At 43.4% G+C, this 20780-nt stretch overlaps 1 protein-coding gene across 3 annotated transcripts; it reads right to left on the bottom strand.

The window, feature by feature from the left end:
• Positions 1–803: 803 nt before the first annotated feature.
• LOC135595904 (LRR receptor kinase BAK1-like) lies at positions 804–19914 on the bottom strand. Of its 3 annotated transcripts, XM_065087384.1 has the most exons (11): positions 19586–19914; positions 18386–18518; positions 18193–18264; positions 16276–16419; positions 15162–15233; positions 14998–15069; positions 14798–14907; positions 2858–2992; positions 2442–2783; positions 1856–2250; positions 804–1320 (listed from the first exon to the last, which is right to left on the bottom strand). In XM_065087384.1, exons 1-11 carry the CDS (start codon positions 19677–19679, stop codon positions 1009–1011), a joined length of 1881 nt encoding a protein of 626 aa, XP_064943456.1. In that variant the 5' UTR covers positions 19680–19914; the 3' UTR covers positions 804–1008. The 3 variants fall into 3 exon arrangements, with proteins under 3 accessions (XP_064943456.1, XP_064943455.1, XP_064943457.1); XM_065087383.1 differs by having other exon boundaries at positions 14798–15069; XM_065087385.1 differs by lacking the exon at positions 19586–19914 and having other exon boundaries at positions 14798–15069; positions 18356–18480.
• Positions 19915–20780: the final 866 nt, after the last annotated feature.

Below are 20780 nucleotides of genomic sequence, written 5' to 3'. Positions count from 1 at the left end.
CAGGTGGTTGGAAAGTTAAATATAAAAAAACTCCTTTATGCTTGTAATAAATAAAGCATGTAAAAAAGTTTCAGAGAAAGAATTCAGCACTAGCTTGCTCAAATTTGCACACCAAGGTACTTTGGGTCCCCATGATCCTCTGGGATCTGGATTGATGACCTACAAAGATCCACATACATATTATTTCTTGCAAGTAGAGAGAGCATTTTCATGACCATAACAGGCACAAAAGAATCATCTTACCATGATATCAAAGGTCGAAGAGGTGAATTCTTTAATTCTACCACACCTGTAAAGATATTTAAAATCATTTGATCTCCTCTTGCCACACTGATATCTCTAAAGACCTTCTGGGTATTCTCGAAAATCTTTCCAAATGCTAGCAAATAGCAAGGTAGAAATAATGGTTCTAACTTGTGATAACAAGTTGAAGGAGAAACAGAGATGATGTTGGGGGGAGAAACAGAAATAATGTATGGAGAGAGAGATAGAGAGTAAAAATACCAACACTGTGACAGCAAGTTAGAAATAATGGTTCTACAACTCATTATGTTGGAGGAGAAACACAATAGGATCATATCCATGAAGAACTAATTGAAAATAATGTGCAAATACACACAACCACTAATCCTTCAAGTATTTCAAGAACACAATTTGTTCTTAAAAGTCATTGAGAAAACAAAGTGATCTGAAAGGTTAATTTTTACTACGAGAGCTTTTGCACGCAATTTTGCTAGAAGAAAGCAACCTGTGACGAGGGTTCTCTATGTGACTAATAAAAGCTTGATGTTGATACATAGCTCTTCTTGGCAAAGGCTAAAAATTTACATTACATCCAGTAAAATATACATAGAATAAAATTACTGTAAACAATACAATGCCTCCCATATACAGAAAACAAGGAATACAAATGTGATTTCACTTGACACAGAATGTCGTTATAGGAGACATGAATGGGATAAAGAGACGTGACCTTAGTGAGTTTCTTTCGTCAATTTTGTGTAAAGGTCATCTAGGCCCAGATAGTTCCACTGGATGAAGGTTGTCAGTGGAATCTTGAATCCACTCGTTGTGATTATGCGGGGCCAAATCATCGTGCCGCACCACTTCAACCTTCTGCCATTCCTCCCACCTCTCGGCAAGACCATCTCCTTCGAGCATCCTTACCACCTCCGACATCTTGGGTCGTTCCAATGGTGAGCCCTGAGTGCATAGCAGCGCAACTTGGATAAGCGACTCCACTTCAGCTTCGATGTAGTTGTTCTGCAAATCTGGATCCACTAACATTTCCAGTTTTTTGTCTTTCAGAAGACCTTTCACCTGGAAGCAATGCAGGTATCAATTAATTAACATCTTCCCATGTACCAGAAAAGCAAAGCTGATACAAATTATGTTCATAAACAGAGCCAAATAACTAAAATTAGAAACAAATGACTAAGCAAATTTTGTTTCCAATTATGCACTAGTGATGTAGTATGAAGTTCTTATTGATCCCTTATGAGAGCTCTGTAGCTCACCAACTCAGAGTGCTGAGCTTCATGGATCAAATGATTTTATACTACCCTCAAATAAGCAGACATACTACTAGATGCGTGAAAGGCGGATATACTCTACCAGTGGGTCCAAAAGAGATGACCAGTCTAATCATTTTCACCCTTGGATATTGACCATAGTGGAAACCTTAAAACATGCATGATTAGATCCCAAAGTCGCTAGAAAAAAAAAACCTAGGATAAGGTGCACTGTTCCAGACCAATCCTAATCTAATAACTGATTCCAGATTCTTAAATTTTTGAAGTAAATGTGCAAGAGAAAGATGGCTTAATGAATCATGGGAACAATGGCCAGCACTTACCCAGTCAAGCAACATGACATCATCATCATTTGCAAGCCGAGCAAGATCAAATGCTCTTTGACCTGTGATCAGTTCCAGAAGCATGATTCCATACCCAAAAACATCAGTTTTCTCAGAGGACTTCCCTGTTGACAAGTATTCTGGAGCAATATGACCTATCGTTCCACGGACAGCAGTTGTGACATGGGTATCCTTGTAGTCCATTAGTTTGGCTAAGCCAAAATCCCCTACAACTGCCTCAAACTCCTCATCCAACAGAATATTTGCAGCTTTAACATCACGATGAATAATTCTTGGATCACAATGGTCATGCAAGTAGGACAGCCCCCTTGCAGCACCCAACGCAACCCTCCGCCGAATTGTCCAATCAAGTGGTGGCTCTGATGGTGGACGTTCTGCAAATAAATATTAAAATCTCATGAGATTAAGATAACTAAAAAAAAAATCCCTTAATAGAGATCTCTTTAATTGTTTGAACATTGTGATTGGTATGGCTTACTTTTTATTCTAAAAACAGAAACATTGTTATTACTAAAATTAAGAAAATGCTTTACAATCCAATAGCGATGCAGTCGAAAAGAAGTACCTCTTAAGCATGATGCAACACTTCCATTAGCCATATATGGATACACAAGCAATCGTTCAGTAGGAGTCATACAAAATCCACGAAGTCTAAGTAGGTTACGGTGCACAGCCATGCTAATCATCTCAACTTCAGTTTGAAACTGAAGCTCCCCACCTGGGGTGCGTTCTTCTTTTAGCCTCTTTACAGCTACAAGTGAACCATCCGCAAGCCGTCCTTTATAGACTTTCCCAAATCCACCTCTGCCTAAAATGTTCTTGTTACTGAAACTATCAGTTGCAACTTGTAATTCTCGGAGAGAAAACCTTTTAAGCTGGCCCAAATGAACTTCTGGATCCTCTTCAGCTGCATAGAAATCCCTGGAAAAATTAAGTACTACAAACATGTAAACAATACATAAAACAACATTAATAACTAACCAGGCACATCAAAGAAATGTTCTTGTGGCTTGCGACGACGCCACCAGGCAAAACCAATAGCAGGTGCAGCAAACAGCAAGGCAGCACCTGCAGCAACCCCACCAGCAATCGCTGCAATGCTGGAGGCACTACTTCCTGTTAAAATGACAAGTAACAAGCTTTTAAATCTCCACTCATGATTTTTTATTTTTCATGTAGCCTAGGCCAAAGCTGACATGTACCATGAATTCTTTATGAAAACTTGAAAAGAATGCTTTCAATGGATAACCATATTTAGAACAAAAAGTCACCAGTGGGTACCATGGGCCCGATGCAGGTAAGAAATTTTACCTACTCATAATACAAAATGTCAAGTAATCCATAGATTGAAGTGCATTAGGATTCCAACCAGGGTTTTTAATTTCATACCGTACCACTCTGTCACGAACGGTCGTCGCGCACCCGCAACAACTCCGTTCAACGAACCGTTCGTCGCTCACACCCGCATGTACAGCTGCTTGACAGCATGTTTTCTTATGGTTTTGGGTCATTTTGCTTGTAAATATGTAAGTTCGAACAAGCTGCAGCGTTGCAAAGCGACCGTTCACCAAACCGAGCAAAACAGCCCCAAAACAGCCCAAAACGGCTCCGTTTTCGCGTGCCGCGGGAGGTGAGCGGAGTGCTGCCTCCGCTCACCAAAATGTCAGCCAGCTCAGACCCCAGGAACCCCCCGGGTGGCACATGGCTGGATGGGGCTTCGGTTATATACCGGGCGTTGAACACTCTTTCGCAAGTTCGCACGTGACCTTTACGGGAACTTGGTGTTGCGTCCGGGACCAGGTGAGCGGCTGTTTGTGGGCTTGCAGCTGTTCGTTCATCCTTGAAAGCCTTGTTTTTCTCCCTCTCCCTCTTTTCTCTTGTGCACACAAGGTGTTCGACGATTTGCTTGTAAAGCTTCCCTTTTCGCGAGACTTCGGGACTTGTCCGTTGCTCGTTCTTTCGATCTAACTTTCTTTCTCTTTTACAGGTCCTTCGGGACCTGCGAGAGGTTACAAAGTGGCTGATCCTTGCGGAGCAAGATCGCAAGGGCAAAGCGCGACTTAGGCAACGCAAGCTAAGTTCGCGTCTTTGCAACGAGGGTGACCCGCGACTTAGGCAACGCAAGCTAAGTTCGCGTCTTTGGCCGCAAGGGTGCCTCACGCCTTAGGCAATTCCAGCTAAGGTCGTGACATTGTGGTATCAGAGCGGGCAAGCTCTTCGATCGAACAGCGAACGAACTTCGCAACTTCGCCATGGCAAAGCATCGTGGCGAATCAAGCAAGACGGGGCAAGCCGGAACCTTGCCCCAAGCAGCCGCAAGTGGGCTGCATGTGCACACTCGCTCTCATGCTGTTGGAGCCGCTCACGAGGATCGCGGCAGTGAACAGGATGAGCGAGAAGTTGGCAACTCTCCGCGAGCGGAGGAAGCGCAATCTGGTGCGCTAACTGGAAAAAAGAGTCATAAGGAGAGACTCACGACGGCGGAAACCCGCCTGGATGTTCTGGAAGCGAGCATGGAGGAACTCTACCATGGCCAACAAAGACTTGTTGGGGTAGAGAGCTCGCAAGAGGAAGCGGAGTCCAGGATCGACAAGGTCGAGGCCCTAGTCGACCGACTGTCCGATGACACCAAGGACTCCGTGCAGCACTTACAAGATGTTGTGGCGGAACTCACGACGAAGGTGGCTATGCTCACAAGAACGCTAAATGCGGGAGGAGGCAACACCCGCGTTGCACCGCCACAAAACTTGAGGGCACCTGAGCCCCATGGATACGGAGGGGCCAGAGATGCCAAGGAGCTCGAGAACTTTCTGTTCGACATGGAGCAATACTTCCGAGCTACGAGGCCCGATTCTGAAGATACCAAAGTTTCAATAGCAACAATGTATCTGAACGGAGATGCGAAACTTTGGTGGCGAACTCGTTGGGAAGAGATCCAACAAGGTCGGTGTCGAGTCGACACATGGGAGGACTTGAAGCGGGAGTTGAGAACTCAGTTCCTACCGGAGAACACAGAGTTCGTCGCAAGAAGGAAGTTGAGACAACTCCGCCAAAGTACCACCATCCGAGACTATGTGAAGCAGTTTTCTGCACTAATGCTGGACATACAGGACATGTCCGAAAAGGACAAGTTGTTTAGCTTCCTTGATGGTTTGAAACCATGGGCTCAACAGGAGCTGAATCGAAGGAATGTTACCGACGTGGTCGGGGCAATTGCAGCTGCAGAAAGGCTCACCGACTTCGTTTCCTCTGAAGACCCAGCGAGAAGGAAACAATCTTCAAGCAATCGCCCTCCAAAACATTCTCGAGGGAAGGAGCTCGGGGGCGAACAAAAGAAGAAGAGCTCCCACAAAGGGCCGAACCCGAAAGGCAAGGCCTCAAAACCGGGAGGATGCTTCTTGTGCGGAGGACTGCACATGGTAAGGGAGTGCCCACAAAAACAGGCACTCAATGCGTTGACGGCTTCCATCCACCCTCCCCGATCGGACAAGGGCAAAACTGTTGCCCTTAGCTCAAGCAGTTCAGAATCCAGCAGCGACGATGAGGAGTCGCAAGGACCCCGAATGGGAGCAATGCGTCTGTTGAACGCTATGCGGGGTCAAGTGGGGGAGAACATGAAGACGAAGGCACAAAAAGCAGGAAGCAGCGAGCTAATGTATGTGGACATTAAGCTGAATGGCCAAACAACCCGTGCAATGGTGGAAACGGGCGCTACCCACAACTTCATAGCCGATCGTGAAGCACAGCGACTTGGGTTGACCTTGGAGAAGAGCCCAAGCCGAATGAAAGCAGTGAACTCGGAGGCCAGGCGAATCTCCGGGTTGGCGAAGGGAGTTCTCATCAGAATCGGGACTTGGAGCGGAAACACCAACATGATGGCCGTGCCACTAGACGACTTCCAAGTGATTCTTGGAATGGAGTTTATGCACGCGACGAAGTTGGTGCCGATGCCATTCTTGAATTCCCTATGTATGATGGGAGGCGATGATCCCTGCGTGGTTCCCATCTCTCGGAGAGGAACCAAGGAGCCCCAACACATCTCGGCATTACAATTGAAGAAAGGGGTGCGAAAAGGCGAGTTGACATTCGTGGCTGCTATGAAGCTAGAGCCACTCAACGAGGAGGCCATTCAAGAACCTGCCGTGGTGGCGAATGTCCTAAAAGAGTTCAAAGATGTTATGCCACCCGAGTTGCCGAAGACTCTCCCTCCACGCAGAGGCGTGGATCACAGTATCGAGTTGGAGCCAGGAGTGAAGCCTCCAGCAAGACCACCCTACCGCATGCCTCCACCAGAGTTGGCCGAACTCAGGAAGCAGTTAGGTGAACTGCTAAGCGGTGGTCTCATCCGCAGCTCAAAAGCATCTTTCGGAGCTCCAGTTCTCTTCCAGAAGAAACAAGATGGGAGCCTCCGATTATGCGTCGACTATCGAGCCCTCAACAAAGTAACGGTGAAGAACAAGTATCCCATCCCGCTCATCGCGGACTTGTTCGACCAACTGGGCAAGGCCAAGTATTTCTCAAAACTCGACCTTCGGTCGGGGTATTGGCAGGTGCGCATTGCTGAAGGCGACGAAGCGAAGACTACCTGTGTGACCAGGTATGGAGCGTTTGAGTTCTTGGTGATGCCTTTCGGCTTAACCAACGCTCCGGCCACATTCTGTACTCTCATGAACCAACTATTCAAGGAGTATTTGGATAAGTTCGTGGTCGTCTACTTGGACGATATCGTCGTCTACAGCCAAACGCTCGAGGAGCACGTCAAGCACCTTCGGACGATTTTCAAGGTTCTCAGGGAGAACACTTTGTTCGTAAAAAGGGAGAAATGCTACTTTGCTCAAACTGAGATCCTATTCTTAGGGCATCGAATCGGTGATGGCTCCATTCGGATGGACAAGTCGAAGGTGCAAGCAGTTGCGGAATGGCGAACTCCAAAGAAGGTGCCAGAGTTGAGATCCTTCCTTGGATTCGTCAACTACTATCGACGCTTCATTTCAGGATATTCGAAGCGGGCAACCCCACTGACGGAGTTGCTGAAGAAGGAGCAGCCTTGGAAGTGGTCTGACAAATGTGAGATAGCATTCCAAGATCTGAAGGCTGCTGTTCTGGAAGAACCAGTGCTCAAATTGCCAAACTATGGAGAGCCCTTTGAAGTCCATACCGATGCTTCGGACTTTGCTATTGGTGGAGTACTCATGCAAGAAGGTCATCCGGTGACCTACGAGAGCCGCAAACTCAACGAGACCGAGAGGCGGTATCCAGTGCATGAGAAGGAGATGACAGCGGTGATCCACTGCCTACGAGTTTGGCGGCACTACCTCCTCGGGTCGCGATTTGTGCTGAGGACAGACAACATCGCCCTGAGTTATTTCCAAACTCAGAAGAAGCTCTCCCCAAAGCAAGCACGGTGGCAGGACTTCCTGGCTGAATTTGATATGGCAATGGAATACAAGCCCGGGAAGGCGAATGTCGTGGCCGATGCGCTGAGTCGGAAGATGGAGTGCGTGAATGCTGCACAACTGGAGGGCAGAGGCCAAACAAGTCAGTTACATTCCAACTTCCTTTCTCGAATCAGAGATGGACTGTATAGTGATCCCCAGGCAGTTATCCTGATGCAGCTCATCAAAGAAGGCAAGGCACGACGATTTTGGGTCCAGGAGGGACTTGTTTACACAAAAGGGAATAGAGTTTATGTTCCCCGAGTGGACAATTTAAGGCGTGAACTCTTGAAAGAGTGTCACGATTCCCTTTGGGCTGGACATCCCGACATTCACAGAACATTGGCTCTCGTGGAGAGGGCCTTCTACTGGCCAAAGATGGGGATTGATGTGGAGGAGTATGTTCGAACATGCCTTACTTGCCAACAAGACAAGGTGGAGCAACGGAAGCCGGTGGGACTTTTGGAGCCGTTGCCTGTACCAGAAAGGCCATGGGAGAGCATTTCCTTAGACTTCATATCTAGCTTGCCGCCTGTAGGGGGACTTGGATCGATACTTGTGGTGGTCGATCGGTTTTCAAAGTATGCAACTTTCATTGCTGCTCCCCTACACTGTTCAGCTGAAGAGGCGGCCAGACTGATGATGAAGGGTGTAGTGAAGTATTGGGGAGTCCCACACAATATTGTTAGTGATCGAGACGCTCGGTTCCTGGGACGATTCTGGACCGAGCTATTCAAATTGTTGGGGTCAAAGTTATACTTCTCTACAAGCCTCCACCCCCAGACGGATGGTCAAACTGAAAGAATAAATTCGCTCTTAGAGCAGTATCTCCGGCACTACGTGAGTGCCAATCAACGAGATTGGGTGAAGCTGTTGGACATCGCCCAATTCTCCTACAACTTGCAGCGGAGCTCTGCATCCAACAAGAGCCCCTTCGAAATTATCACAGGACAACAACCGTCGACTCCGCACACTATGGCAATTGGTTATACTGAGAGTAGTCCATCAGCCTACCATTTCGCAAAGGAGTGGCATCGAAATGCCGATATTGCGCGGGCTTACTTGGAGAAGGCGGCAAAACGGATGAAGAAGTGGGCAGACTTGGGAAGGCGACCACAAGAGTTCAAAGTTGGCGATTTGGTGTTGGTAAAGCTCCAACCAGCATCACTCCAATTCTTCAGGAAAAGAGTCCACAAAGGATTGGTGCGTAAGTATGAAGGGCCCTTCCCAATTATCAGCAGAGTAGGCAATGTTTCTTACAAGTTGCAGCTGCCGGCGTGGTTCAAAATTCACAACGTTCTTCACGCCAGCAACCTGAAGGCCTACCATTCGGATCCGCAAGATGCTTCTCGAAGTATTCCAACTCGGCTACCTCCCATCACAGCCTCCTACGAGAAGCGAGTGGAAACCATTCTGGCGGATCGCAAGATAAAGCTACCCAACGGAGCAGAGCAGACAGAGTACTTGGTGAAGTGGCGAAAGCTTCCCCGAACTGAAGCCAGTTGGGAGCCTGAAGACGCCCTGCGACATGAAGAAGTCATCAACAACTACCAACAAGCGTCGACGAGGGCGTCGACAGTTTAAGTGGGGGAGAATGTCACGAACGGTCGTCGCGCACCCGCAACAACTCCGTTCAACGAACCGTTCGTCGCTCACACCCGCATGTACAGCTGCTTGACAGCATGTTTTCTTATGGTTTTGGGTCATTTTGCTTGTAAATATGTAAGTTCGAACAAGCTGCAGCGTTGCAAAGCGACCGTTCACCAAACCGAGCAAAACAGCCCCAAAACAACCCAAAACGGCTCCGTTTTCGCGTGCCGCGGGAGGTGAGCGGAGTGCTGCCTCCGCTCACCAAAATGTCAGCCAGCTCAGACCCCAGGAACCCCCCGGGTGGCACATGGCTGGATGGGGCTTCGGTTATATACCGGGCGTTGAACACTCTTTCGCAAGTTCGCATGTGACCTTTACGGGAACTTGGTGTTGCGTCCGGGACCAGGTGAGCGACTGTTTGTGGGCTTGCAGCTGTTCGTTCATCCTTGAAAGCCTTGTTTTTCTCCCTCTCCCTCTTTTCTCTTGTGCACACAAGGTGTTCGACGATTTGCTTGTAAAGCTTCCCTTTTCGCGAGACTTCGGGACTTGTCCGTTGCTCGTTCTTTCGATCTAACTTTCTTTCTCTTTTACAGGTCCTTCGGGACCTGCGAGAGGTTACAAAGTGGCTGATCCTTGCGGAGCAAGATCGCAAGGGCAAAGCGCGACTTAGGCAACGCAAGCTAAGTTCGCGTCTTTGCAACGAGGGTGACCCGCGACTTAGGCAACGCAAGCTAAGTTCGCGTCTTTGGCCGCAAGGGTGCCTCACGCCTTAGGCAATTCCAGCTAAGGTCGTGACATTGATCCACTCGGTACCACTCGGTACAGAGTGGTACCGTACCACTCGGTACAGGCCAAGGGTTTTTAATTTCATACCGTACCACTCGGTACAGGCGATACGTATTGATCCATCAGCAGACCGGCACGTGGACTGCCCGGTAGGTTTTTGGCCCCGTATAAGTTGATATAGGGCTGTACTAGGCGGTAACGGTCAAAATTTCGATCGTTACCGACTTGTACCAGGCGGTACTATAGATTTCAGCTTTTGATGTTGATTGTTAGAATTACTTGTTAAATCAGGAATTTTTGGTAGCAATTTGACATAGAACAAGTGTTGATGTAGTCTCAAAGAGGATTACTGCAACTAATTGAATTGAAATAAAAGCATAAAGCTGCTGAAATTCTAGAAACAGTACATAAAATTGTCTTAACAATGATTTCAGAAAGATAATATGATGCAGTGATTTAAAAAGCGCTAGGCGCCAAAAGACACTAAGGTCCAAAAACGCCCGAGGCGCTAGGCGCTCGCCCGAGCGAAGCGAGGCGCTAAAATATAAAAATATATAATATAATTAATAAATATAATTATTTAAAATTTTAAATTAAAAATATGCTATTAAATTAAAAAAAAATCTATTAACAATATTAAAAATTAATAATTTTAAATAAACCTAACAATATTAACAGTATACTGTATGCTGTTAACAGAAGGAGAAGGAAGTGTAAGGGGGTGCAGAGCCTGATGACTAAGAAAAGAGGAAGCAGCGGCGGCGAGCGGCGACAGCGGCGAGCGACGACAGCAGTGAGCAGCGGGAGCGGGAGCAGGAGCGGCGAGCAGCAGGAGGCGCGAGCGGCGACAGCGGCAGAGGGAGCAGGAGCTGGAGCGGGAGCAGGAGCGACAAGCAGCGGGAGGCGCGAGCGGCGACAGCGGCAGCGTTTGCGAGTAGCAACAGCGGCGAGCAGCGAGAGCGGGAGCAGGAGCGGCGACAACGGCAGCGTTTGCGAGCAGCGACAACGGCGAGCAATGGGAGTAGGAGCAAGAGCGGCGAGCAGCGGGAGGCGCGATCGGCGACAGTGTTTGCGAGCAGCGACAGCGGGAGCAGGAGCGGCGAGCAGCGGGAGGCGCGAGCGGTGATAGCGGTAGCGTTTGTAAGCAGCGACAGCGGCAAGCAGCGGGATCGGGATTGGGAGTGGCAGCGGCAACGAGGGTTAAGGTTGGGTTGTCACTGATATCGGTTTTAGTTGGTTCGATTGAACCAACTAACCACCGGAGACCGAACCAGACCTAAAATCCTGGTTCGGTTGCCTTGGTTAACCCAGGCGCTCGCCCGAAGCGCTAAGCGCCTGGGCTCGAGCGAGCGCCCAGGCAGCGCCTCTTTGAAGCGCGTTGCCTGGAAGATTAGCGAGGCGCTCGGGCCTCGCCTCGCCTTGCCCGAGCGCCTAGGCGAGCGCCTGAGCGCCTTTTTAAATCGCTGATATGATGCAAGTCATTGTCCAATACTTCAGATTTATAAATTTAAATATCATTTTCAGTTCAAACATGCAGGAATTATTGTGAGGAAAAATCAGTTTATGATAGGATGAACCATAGATTTCAGCTTTTGAGGTTGAGTCATTAGTTAACTCTTTTCTAATGACTCCATTTTTTAAAAATTTAAATATCATTTTCAGCTAAAACATGCAACTCTTTTTTTAATATTTCAGGTATTTTTGGGGGGATTTATGCCTATTTTAGGTGTATTGCTCGGTACGTTGGTACCGTACTATACTGAGCAAATTTCGGTACACTGGTATAATACGAGATTAAAAACCTTGATTCCAACACCAAACCAACCAAAGCACAACAATTTCAAGTATACATGTAAATCATCTCAATCCATCTGAACTCACACAAAGTGCTTGACATAGTTACTCTAATCCCATTTGTCATGATCTGAGCAACATACTAGTGGGCCTTATGATGTAATCCAAAATGTTTAACTCATATTTCTGGTGATAAGTCAACTATGTATATTAAACCATCCTTTCTTTCATTTCTGATCATAGGATTATTTATTTCGTGTGAAGGAAATGTATAATAGCAGTGTGTCAAAAGGAGTATGGTGGAGGTAGGACTGTAGGATTGGCTACAATTAGTGGATGATGGCAATGGCAGGCGATGGGAAGCAGCACTAGTGGGCAGTTGAAGGATGGTAGCCTGGGGTGGTGCAGTCAAGAAGGAAGATGAGGCAAGCAAGACTGGCAGTACGTGAAGAAGGTGATGATTGAGGAATAGATAAAGAGCAAGAGAAGGAAAACAACTGAAAAATGATAATCTTGTACAAAACTTTAAATATTTAGATAAGATGCCTTTTCTTCGGGAACTATCTAAAGGCAAAAGGGCTTATCCAATTTAATGAGGATGTTGTGGACGAAACTATATAGTAGGGATTTTTTTCATTAATAAAAGATAATGTGGTTGTATGGGAAAAAAGAAGAAGAAGAAGAACTCATGAAGCACGATCCTTAAAAAATATATCTTCTTCCCTCATGCCACTTCTAGAATAATGTTTCTGAAATCTGTAAATTTGTAACATCAAAGAAGGGAAATTCCCATTTAGGTACCTAGGAGCTCTAGTTGCCCTTGATAGACTCCCTGTGCTTATGATGAATCCTGGCAGCAGATTAACAATAGAATAAGTAAATGGGCTGGATTCACTCTTTCTCAAGCCAGGAAGATTACCTTGATAAATTCACTTTTATTGGCTTCCCAGGTGCTTGGCTTGAATGTGATGTGGTTGCCTAAGAAAGTTACCAGCTCCATTTAGAAATCTGATATAGATTTTTTTTGGTCAAAGCAAGATTCCCAATTTCCTACCGTACCAGAGTATTGAGCTCAGCTCAGTATGATACGGTACGAGTATACCGAGTAGTACGCTTTGACATACCGCTCGTATATATATATATATATATATATATATTAATAATAATAATAATAATAATTTAAAAAAATAAAAATAAGGGTGACATCACCTCGTTTCTTCTCCCCGTTAAGCCTTGGCTACGTCTTCTCCCCGCGCGGATGAGGAGAAGTCGCCAACGACGCCAAGGCCTCGTCATCTCAGATGAGAAGGCGACATCTCATTTGCGACGTCCGTCGAGGGAGGGCAACGACGGATTTTCAGGTTCTCCCTTTTTTTTCCCCTCTTGTTCCTTCTCCCTCGACTAATACTGTCCCGTAATGGGCGGCGACGGTCGAAATCAACCGTCACTGATCGATTTCGCATGGTAACGGGACGAAAACAACCCCCATTGATGGTACCGCCTGGTAGCAGGTGATCCATGTACCGATCTGCTGGTGGACCGATACGTACCGCCCAGTATGTACCGTCCGGTACGAGCGGTATCATTCGAAATTAAAAACCTTGGGTCAAAGGGTGACAAACTCCAAGAGTATGCTTTATATTGCTTGGGATTCTATCATTAAACCCGAACATGATGGGGGTCTTGGTATTAGGGATATAAATGCTGTGGCCTATGCTTTGCAGGTTCAGAGACTCCATGCTTACTTGTATCATGGTACAGGTATTTCCTTAGAGGTGGTGAATACTAAATATGATAGGGTCTCTCCTTGGACTAAAGACTTTCCTAACAATTGCAGTCGATCTTGGAAGCTTTTCATTAAAGCCTTAAGCCAATTTAATACCTATTTCTCATATGTTATTGGGAATGGCTCTGATATAAATGTTTTCAGTGATCGTTGGCTTTTGAGATTCTTATCAATTTGAAAATTACCTACTTTTATATCAGATTGCTCTGCTGATGCCTCTTTATCTTACTTTATTTGTAATGGACAATGGATGTATGATCTTGTTTTGCATACATTTGGACCCACTTCAGCTACCTTAATCCAGAGCATTGACTTACCTAGTTCCCCTAGTGAGGACAAAATTGTTCAGCCACCTGATCAGAAGGGGCAACCATCTACCAAACAGGCCTATAACCAAATAATGAGTTGGTGAGAGGTCTGCCTAATAGTCAATCTATATGGCTCACTTGTGGAAAATACCTGCTATTAATAGAACACTTGTTTTCTGCTAGAAACTCCTCCATTAGAGGCATCGGACCACTGTTCGACTTGCTAGATATGGCATTGTGAGGCCTCATGCTTCTTTCCTTTGTAATTGGTCGGAAGATGATCAAATCCATATCTTCTTCTCATGTCAGTTTGCTGGGAGGGTTTGGTCACTTCTAGAGCAGAAGCTGGAACTTGACTTCTTTATAGATTGGGTTAATGGGGCATGCATGAGTGACGGGCAATCTCTTACTAGGGAGTGTGCATGGCTGCTAAGAGCCATTATTGCTTATGGCCTGTGGTTGATCTGGAAGGGCCTGTAACGATCAGTATCTCAAACCAGTCTATTTGCTATTTTTGCGAAGATTTATGGTCCGGTGATGAATCATAGACTCTTGACTAAATTTTAAGGGGATAACCCTAGGACAAGTCATGTTTTCATGCACTGGAATAGATCCGCTAATAGATGGCATGAATTGAATTCTAATGAGGCTTTTTTGTGCAAATTCACAGAAAGGGAGGGGCTGGCTTCCTGATAAGATTGGGGGATAGTGCTTGTCTAATCACAGGATGCAAATACATTGAGAAGGGTGGCAGGAAATACAATGAAGCAATTGTTGTCTTTGAAGGACTCAACCTGCAACAGGTGAAGGCATCAAACTTCGAGTTGAGGTGGATGATATGACTCTTGCTAGAGCAATGAACAAATAAGAAGAACCTCCATGGCATATTCTAAACTGTGTTAGATCTATTTGGAACTTAATATTATGTTTTGAGGACTCCAATATATCTCATGTTTATAGAGAAGCCAACAATTGTGCTAACTGGTTGGCTTCGAAAGCAAAAAATTTCTGGCACTTCCCGGCTTTGGAGGCAAAGTACGCCTCTTGAGTTGAGTAATATTTTGTGCTCTAACAAGCAGAGCAACTCTTGTTTTCTCATTTTGAGCTAATACAATGATCTCTATTTTCGAAAAGAAAATATAACATATATAATAGTTTTGTTTCACAGTACGATCAAATTCACTTTAACAAGCTTCAAGGAAGAAACAACAAAGAGAATTACCTCCGGATGAAGGTGGCGGTGGAACAAATGGAGGTGGTGGAGATAATGGAGGCGAATTAGGACAGGCTTTTGAAGCACCCGGGCCACATAATCCAGCGTTATTTTGAAAACTGCAGATCAAACAAATATGATTTGTAATGACAATATCAAGGTAATAGCAAAACCAAAATGTTAAGAAAATAGCTAAAACTGCAAAGCACCTGATGGGAGTGAATTGCGAGAATGATCCATTCGATGGAACTTCTCCAGACAGCCCGTTGTTTGATAAATCTCTACATGTTTATTAACAAAAAAATTCATCTTATATTAGCAATTAAAATAACACAGTAGGCATAAATTGTTTACACAGACTACATCAACTTACAGAACTTGAAGAGCATTTACGGTGGTCAAAGATCCAGGAATGTGACCCGAAAGACTATTATTGTTAAGCCGACTATCCTTGGACAAGAAATTCAAGAATAAGAAAAATGTAACTTACAAAGTTAAAAAGAACAAAAAAAATATTGTAAATTTAATGACTGTTCATCAAGCTAACATCCGGCATAAAATTTCACAGATTAAAGGATGACCAATCAAAGGTTTTGAGTGATCTGCTACTGAGTTTCTAGCAACAGAAATTATGGGCAATAGTGGTGTAAGAAATTACAAAGAAAAAAAAGAGAGAAACAAGAAGAAAGTAACACCAAAAAAAGAGAGAAACAAGAAGAAAGTAACACCACCAGCAGGCAAGGTACACTAAGTGCCTCATAAAATTCATGTGTCGCTTCTATCAGTTGCAACAAATTGACAAAAATACAACTTGCAATTCTAAGAAACCTATCTCAACACAATACTCATGAATACACTTCATTTTCATGAACCTGTTTTAATGCACAATCTCTACAACTAAAATTTCATGTGTTTGACAAACAAAGAGTCGAGTCCTCATACAGAAAACATTACAACAATTTTTGCGAATGAAAACATGGGAAATACTTTTTCAATTAAACTTTAGATACAACTTGACATATAACTAGAGTGCCTAAATCTTTCTCCAAATAAATTCAGTCCCAACAATCATGTTACAATACACTAATTTTCCTGAAAAGTTGAACACCCCTAACCCAACAACATATACCTAAAGTAGCATGCATACTACTCTCAATATTAGGCTCTTAAGCCAAATCCCAAAAAATACAAAAAATGCACCGTGTGAATGTTGTAGAATTTGTCACTTTAAAGAATAACCAATGATCAGATATAACAGGGACATGAATATATTATGCAAAGATCTGCTAGAAGGAGCCAACACAATTTGATTTTAAAAAAACAATTCAGGAAACGAGACTTAGAAATTTGGCATTGCAAAATCAAATAAATAATGCTCCACAAAAGTGCTTTTGTCTAATATGCATGTGGAATAGAACTACAAGATGCAAAAGCAAAAAGAAGGAAGAAAGGAGATAATTTAGTGTAAGGGATAGGAAAGGGCATACAGGAAACGCAGATTCTTTAGGTTCCCCAACGAATCAGGTATTTCACCGGTGAATTTGTTTAGGTACAGATCCAAGCTCACCAGATTCGTCAGATTTCCAAGGTCGCTAGGAATCGTGCCATTAATATTGTTACTGTAAAGTTCCCTGAAATTGGAAATACAGATTCCCTAAATGTCAGTACCACAATTCAGTAGCTAAAAGCACCAACTGAACGCATGAATATGTTCTCGGTAGAGAATATGATTCTTACTATAACAGTTCCATTTTTAAATAACAACACAATTACAAAAGCCATTTGAGTCACATTTAATGGTCCAGATTCTCACGTATATTTCACCAAAAAAAATCTGTTGTAAAACTTGTTTTTTCGGGCTGTTTGTCCACAATGCATCAGTTATTAATATCGCTTTCTAGCATAGGGGAATCCAAGTTATGAAAACTTGAGGATGCACCCATGAAGATAATCTTTCAACAAGCTAGTCCAACAAATCAAAGTAATAAAATTCACTCTTGCAAACAAGGGGCGTACCCAGTACACAAGGCTCCCGCCAACGCAGGGTCAAGGGGGGTCAATGTACACAGTTTTGCCTTTAAATATTTATAAAGAGGCTATTTCTATGACTCAAACCCTGGTCTCTTAGGTCGCAAAGGATGCACCCATGAAGATAATCTTTCAACAAGCTAGTCCAACAAATCAAAATAATAAAATTCACTCTTGCAAACAAGGGGTGTATCCAGTACACGAGATTCCCGCCAATGCGGGGTCAAGGGGGGGTCAATGTACACAGCATTGCCTTTAAATATTTATAAAGAGGCTATTTCCGTGACTCAAACCATGGTCTCTCAAGTCGCAAAGGATATATCCATAAAGATAATCTTTCAACAAGCTAGTCCAACAAATCAAAGTAATAAAATTCACTCTTGCAAACAAAGGATGTACCCAGTACACGAGGCTCCCTCCAATGCAGGGTCAAGGGGGGTCAATGTACATAGTCTTGCCTTTAAATATTTATAAGGAGGATGTCTCTGTGACTCAAACCCTGGTCTCTCAGGTCGCAAAGGAGCAATCTTACCGTTGTATTAAGGGCCGCCCTCTTGTAAACACAACAAAAAATATATATAAACAAACAATACTATCACTTGATTATAGCCTTCATATACCACCATCTACATTTGATCCTACAAAGTGTATAAATAGCGTTCCCATTTTTGTTCTAATAATGAAGAGACAAATACCAACTGCAATATATATAAACATGAACACATACAAGTCCTGGCAAGCTCAAAAGCAGCATAAAATTCATGCAAGGAAGCATTAACAGACCAGTAAACACATCAACCATCACTCTGAAATAACCAAAGGAATGAGGAGTAGCCTCTATAACTAAGCATTTCATATTAATTCAAGTGCTTAATTCATATGCATGGGCGGATAAAGAACATGAACCAGAAAATCATCAACAACAAATAAATATATATATATAAATATATATATTTCAGTCCACACAATGCAACAAAGAAGAACATAAAACATGAGTTCATACACTTTGATGGTAATTTTTCTATAAAGACCCAGAATGTCCCACTCAATAGAGATAAACTAATCTGACTTCATGGTGTAAGTTCTAAAACAAGGAGAAAAAGGAGAACCATGAAAAAAGCTTCATAGACATTGCAACAATAAATACTAGGATCAGAATGGTGATCCAGCATATAGTAGTACTGTGCAGATTATATCCATCATTGCTCTTTTTAACAGTATCATAGGATCAAAACTAAAAGAACATATTCAGGTCCTAAATAGCATACTTCAAAATGCTAATATATATCTTTTCTTTGGCATTAAAAATGAAGAAATATTCAGGTCTTAAACAGCATACTTAAAATGCTAATCGATTTGCTTCATGGAGAACTTACAGATATTGCAACTTCTTCAACAAACCAAGTTGGGGAACCAAATTTCCAGATAAGTCTGCGTTTCCAAGATCGCTGCAAGTAAATATGCACGATTAGTTTCCTTTACACAGAGAAAGAAAGAAAGAAGATGCAAGATTAGGGTTAACAAGTTGCTTAATCTCACACAATAAGCACAAGAGGCATGCTCTCTTACACTCTTATGACATTGTTATCGTTGTCACAAGTAACATGGAACCATGTGCACGGATTGACCAAAGTCGGGTCCCAGCTCTGCAGCACATTATTTGGATCGATTAAGCTGGTCTTAAGACTGTTCAAAGCATCACCTGTTCACATTGATTCTCTGAAGATTTAATACAAAACTTAGGCAATATTGATGGTGCAGTAATTGCTACAAAGAGTCACATAGAAATAGAAAAAATGCAGATCAATTTATTACTGGAATTAAAATAATAGAACCGTAAATGTCCCATACCCTGACTTCTCATTAATAATTCCGTACTATTTTTCATAATTTTTTTAATGAAAGTTGAATTTACACTAGAAATGAAGAGGAAATGAGCAGTAATAGCTATATAAGTATCTGATTTAGCTGCATCACTAGCATAATGAACCGTTCAAATGGAAGGCACACATCAAAGATCTCAATATTTATTGACCCACGAGGTGCCTTAGATATCAGTCCTTGATATGAAATATTTTCTTTTGTGGACTATGAATACATCTATAACGCATAATTTAATCATGCTTTTTTCAGGTTGGAGCTTAGCTTCTGGACCAACTGGTCACACGTTCACCATCACTAGTGATTCCTAGTTGACCAGCATATCTAACACCAATCCCAATCAAGATGCATGGCCATACGAAAAGCACTAACGCCATAATCTCACAGAATCTTTCTTCCGGTAGAAACCATTAAATCCCACAACACTTATGAAAAGTATCTTTCGCGATGCCAATCAACAAATTATATTTTGAGTCCACGCCCAATTTTCACTTGACAAAAAAAGATTTTTCTTTATTAGACGAAGTAAGAAGAACTAATTCGGAAAGCAAAGCAAAACCCTTTAAATTGGCGTTCGATATAATTGCTACCGATCCAAATGATCACCCTAGTACTAAGAACAGAAAACATCGATATCGGAAAGAGGCCGAATCCAATTTTAAAGATTTAACCGACTCTAGCCATGCCTTATCCTCGATCCAAAAGGCGATGCTACCTATACAAGTACCACTAGCCCGTTACGAAGCAAAAGGAAAGCGCAAAACTTGGGACAACCAACCAGTAGCTCCGGTATACCATGAGACACCACAGGAACCCCCACGGCTCCAAAAAACTTGGGACAACGAAACCAGTAGCTCCCAATCGAGCGAGGAAAGGAAGAGAGCATACCTTCCGTGTTAGCAAGAACTCTGCCGAGGGGACTACAGACGAGGACGAACCACAAGAACCACCGCGCCATGGCCTTCCTCACCGCGGCCGCCATCCTCCTCCTACTCTCTTCAGGACCGCACGAACCCCTCTCCGGAAACTAGAACAAGAAAGGGGAAAGAAAGAGACACCCCGCACAAACCTCCAATCCCCCGCCGTTGCTCCACGGACGACCACCGAGAGAAAGCGGTAGCCGACGACAGAGGGATCGGAAGAGATCTAAAAGATGATTCGAATCTTCCGCTTTTGGCGATGGATTTGCTTCTTTCCGCCTCTCCCGTCTGGTATTCTCCGTGGAGAGAGAGAGAGACAGAGAGAGAGGATATAATAATCTACTTCCCACTAGATCTTTTTACATATCAATCCTCAAAAACTTCGAAAATTATATATTTTTTACATACCGATATTAATGTGTTATTTGTGCTCCTTTATATAACGAAAACTCATTTGTAATTATTCTTCTAAATATAATTAATATTGGTTAAATTAGATTAAAATAATATAAAATTATGATAAAAATGTTCTTGATATTTTTATGTTACTTATATTTTTTATAAGGCATAAATGTTGTTGAGACAAATACATCGACCTTTTTCTATCTATTTCATTAATATTTTAAGTACTCTACAAAACTATCATTTTTTACATCGTCTTGATTAACACATTCCGGATTTGTAACGTATTTTTATACGAGTGAGGCGAATAAGGTCCGGTCATTGTCTCGGACGAATAATATCATTATATTATTGTGGAAAGGAAAGGATTTCAGTTAATAATCAGATGAGAATATTATTAATTATAAAGGTATATACAATTTTATTTTTTATTTTTGAAATATATAAGAGAAATTGAATTTTAGAGGGATGAATATGAAAAATCCCAGACAAAATAGAATACCGCTGCAAGTGCTCGGAGACTGAGACGGTGGTGCCCAAGCTTGGGGTTGCGGATCCTGTGTTCCGGTCGAGAACCAAACAGGGAAACGACAACGGGCGGGGACCGATTCATCCAACCAATGAGGATAAGAAAGTGCCTGTCTGGCGGTCATGCCGGTGCAGGCAATCCACACATCCTTTGCTTGTGGACGCCTTTAGCGTTGACCGAGGATAAGGTGGGGGGAAAGGAAATAGGCACTTTTACATATCTGTCCTTTCTT

Source organism: Musa acuminata, chromosome BXJ1-10, assembly GCF_036884655.1.
Source record: "Musa acuminata AAA Group cultivar baxijiao chromosome BXJ1-10, Cavendish_Baxijiao_AAA, whole genome shotgun sequence".
Classification (NCBI taxonomy): domain Eukaryota; kingdom Viridiplantae; phylum Streptophyta; class Magnoliopsida; order Zingiberales; family Musaceae; genus Musa; species Musa acuminata.
The sequence above is the reverse complement of the archived record's forward strand: the minus strand, read 5'-3'. Positions and strand labels throughout refer to the sequence as shown.